This window comes from Etheostoma cragini, unplaced genomic scaffold (genome assembly GCF_013103735.1).
Source record: "Etheostoma cragini isolate CJK2018 unplaced genomic scaffold, CSU_Ecrag_1.0 ScbMSFa_3564, whole genome shotgun sequence".
NCBI lineage: Eukaryota > Metazoa > Chordata > Actinopteri > Perciformes > Percidae > Etheostoma > Etheostoma cragini.
This window is the reverse complement of record NW_023267846.1, coordinates 1-2,989: the sequence shown is the minus strand read 5'-3', so window position 1 is coordinate 2,989 and position 2,989 is coordinate 1. Positions and strand designations below refer to the sequence as shown.

Sequence of the window (2,989 nt, the reverse complement as noted above, 5' to 3'; positions counted from 1 at the left end):
CAGACAGACACACGGACAGACAGACAGACACAGACAGACACAGAGGGACAGACAGACAGACAGAAATATAAACAAACAGAGTCCATCATTAAATGGACGATTGTCTCCACAGCGAACGAAGCCGGGGAGACGCCGCTGGACCTCGCCAGACGTCTCCGCCACACTCAGTGTGAAGAGCAGGTCAGAACTCATCGATAAGCTATTAGCATTAGCCTAGCTTAGCATTAGCTTAGCTTAGCATTACCCTAGCTTAGCATTCAGCTCTGATCCTACAACTAGAGACTCACTTCACGCCACGTCAACGGCTGTATTCCTCAATTACATCACAGCAATCAGTGTGTGTGTGTGTGTGTGTGTGTGTGTGTGTGTGTGTGTGTGTGTGTGTGTGTGTGTGTGTGTGTGTGTGTGTGTGTGTGTGTGTGTGTGTGTGTGTGTGTGTGTGTGTGTGTGTGTTCCAGCTGATTCTGGCTCAGACAGGAAAGTTTAACGTGCACGTTCACGTGGAATACGAGTGGCGTCTCCAGAACGACGACATGGACGAGAGCGAGGACGAGATGGAGGACAAGGTGTTTGTCTGTGTTGTAGTGTGTGTGTGTGTGTGTGTCTTTGTCATGGTGTGTGTGTCTGTGTCGTAGTGTGTTATAGTGTGGGTGTCTGGGTCGTAGTGTGTGTATTTGTGTCGTAGTGTGTTGAAGTGTAGAAGTACTACAAGCTGTGTGTATTTATATTTGTGTATTATACTTGTGTAATGGGTGTTTTCCCTGCAGCCGATCCCGGTCCCGCCCCGGCGCGAGGAGCGTCCAATCAGCTGCTTCGTGCCGGGCAGCGGCGCCGGGCCCAACATGGCGGCGCTGGCGCGCGACGCCGCCTCGCTAGCACGCGATAAGCAGCGGCCGCCGGCGAGCTCGATGATCAGCAACGAGACGTACGGAACCATGATGGACCTCAGCCTGCCGCCACTGCCGCCCAGAGGGCCCAGCAGGGGTACACACACACGCGCACACGCGCACACACGCACACAATCACACACACAGACACACACAGCATGTATAGAGCAGCATGTCTCCACCAGACTCCATGTAAATAATCACTACTTTTAGTGTGTATAGAGCAGCATATCTCCACCAGACTCCATGTAAATAATCACTACTTTTAGCGTGTATAGAGCAGCATATCTCCACCAGACTCCATGTAAATAATCACTACTTTTAGCGTGTATAGAGCAGCATATCTCCACCAGACTTCATGTAAATAATCACTACTTTTAGCATGTATAGAGCAGCATATCTTCACCAGACTCCATGTAAATAATCACTACTTTTAGTGTGTATAGAGCAGCATATCTCCACCAGACTCCATGTAAATAATCACTACTTTTAGTGTGTATAGAGCAGCATATCTCCACCAGATGCTGAACATCTGTTTTGTCTCTCCTTGAGTTCAGGACCCTGTAAACCTGCTGTCATGGAAACGGTAGGAAGACAGCGTTCGTCCTCCGACCCCCCCAACCCTCAAACCCCCGACAGGGACTCCTCCATGTACGGTGAGTGGCCACTTCCTGTCAGAGGTAGAATGTACAGTAACTAGTACTGTACTTCAGTCCAGATGTTGAGGTACTTGTACTTTCTTACACACACACACACAGACACAGAGACACACACACACACACACACACACACACACAAACTGTTTCAAAATAAAAGCCTGAGGGTCTAACCCCTGGGTCTTGTCTCCCAGTGCTCCCAGTGGTTCCTCCTCCTCCAGTCAACAAGAGGACCACCATGTTGGAGACCAAGGCCAGAACCGTCCCCCTCCCCCCCCGGCCCCCCCCAGTCCCCCCACCGCTGCCTGTCCCACCGCCCCCCGTCTTCAGAGCTCCGCCCGCCCCCCCTCCGGTCCCCCCGCCTGTCCCTCTTCACCAGACCAACAAACCAGCTGGACCAGCACGACCCAAGTCCCCCAAATCTCCCACCGGGTACGTAAAATGATAAAATTAGATAAAATGAAAAATATTTAAAAAATAATAATAATAATAATAAAAAAAAAAAGTAATTTAAAATTTAAAATTTAAAATAATAAGCAAAAAAATAAGAAAAAATTTAAATAAAAAATAAGTAATACAAAAATAAAAGATATTTAAAAAATAATAATAATAATACAAAAAAAACAAAACAAAAAAAATCAATTAAAATAAATGAAGATAAAATAATTAAATTACAAAATTTAAAATAAAAAATTTAAAATAAAAAAAAAATAATAATACAAAAATAAATAATACAAAAATAAATAATACAAAAATAAAAAATAATATTAATAATACAAAAAAAATTCAAAAAGAAATTCAAAAAAAAACAAAAAATGAAAATAAAAATAAATGAAAATAAAATATTACAATAAAAAATTACAATCAAAAAATAAAAAATAAAAAATAAAAAATAAAAAATAAAAAATAAAAAATGAAATAAATGAAATAAATGAAATAAATGAAATAAATGAAATAAATGAAAATAAAGTAATAAAATAAAGATGACAAAAAAGTAGTGGTGGTTGTTGATGATGATGTGTCTGTGTTGATGTTGTTGATGTTGTGTGTGTTGTTGTTGTTGTTGTTGATGTTGTTGTGTGACTTCAGGTCAGAGAAGGCTCCTCAGAGACCTCCGGTCAGGGCCCCCTCCAAGGAGAAACAAGGTACTCATCCCCCCCCACACGTGATTTTCCAAAATAAAACGCATGTGAAGTTTGTTCAGTTGCACCTGGCTGCAGATCGGGCTGAATGTGGGCGGGGCTAAAGGACTCGGCGCCATCTGGTGGCCGAGACAGGCGGCACACCACTGCAGTACTGAATGCTAAATACCCCCCTCTGATGTCATAGTGATGTCATAGTGATGTCATGCCTTGCTGTGTGTTCTCTCTGCAGGACCTCGGTCCAAATCCCCACACGAGGCGACCCCCCCCCCGACCCCCAAACCTAGGAGCACCTTCTCCGTAA

General features: G+C 43.8%; 1 protein-coding gene across 1 annotated transcript; it reads left to right on the top strand.

Annotated features, from left to right (window-relative positions):
• Window positions 1-99: 99 nt before the first annotated feature.
• Window positions 100-2,985, top strand: LOC117940870 (arf-GAP with SH3 domain, ANK repeat and PH domain-containing protein 2-like; the record flags this gene model as incomplete). The annotated part of the gene is made up of 7 exons (XM_034865993.1): window positions 100-180; window positions 459-566; window positions 768-984; window positions 1,445-1,543; window positions 1,738-1,975; window positions 2,633-2,688; window positions 2,918-2,985. Coding segments are annotated over exons 2-7 (711 nt in total), but the record flags the coding sequence as incomplete, so codon positions are not given.
• Window positions 2,986-2,989: the final 4 nt, after the last annotated feature.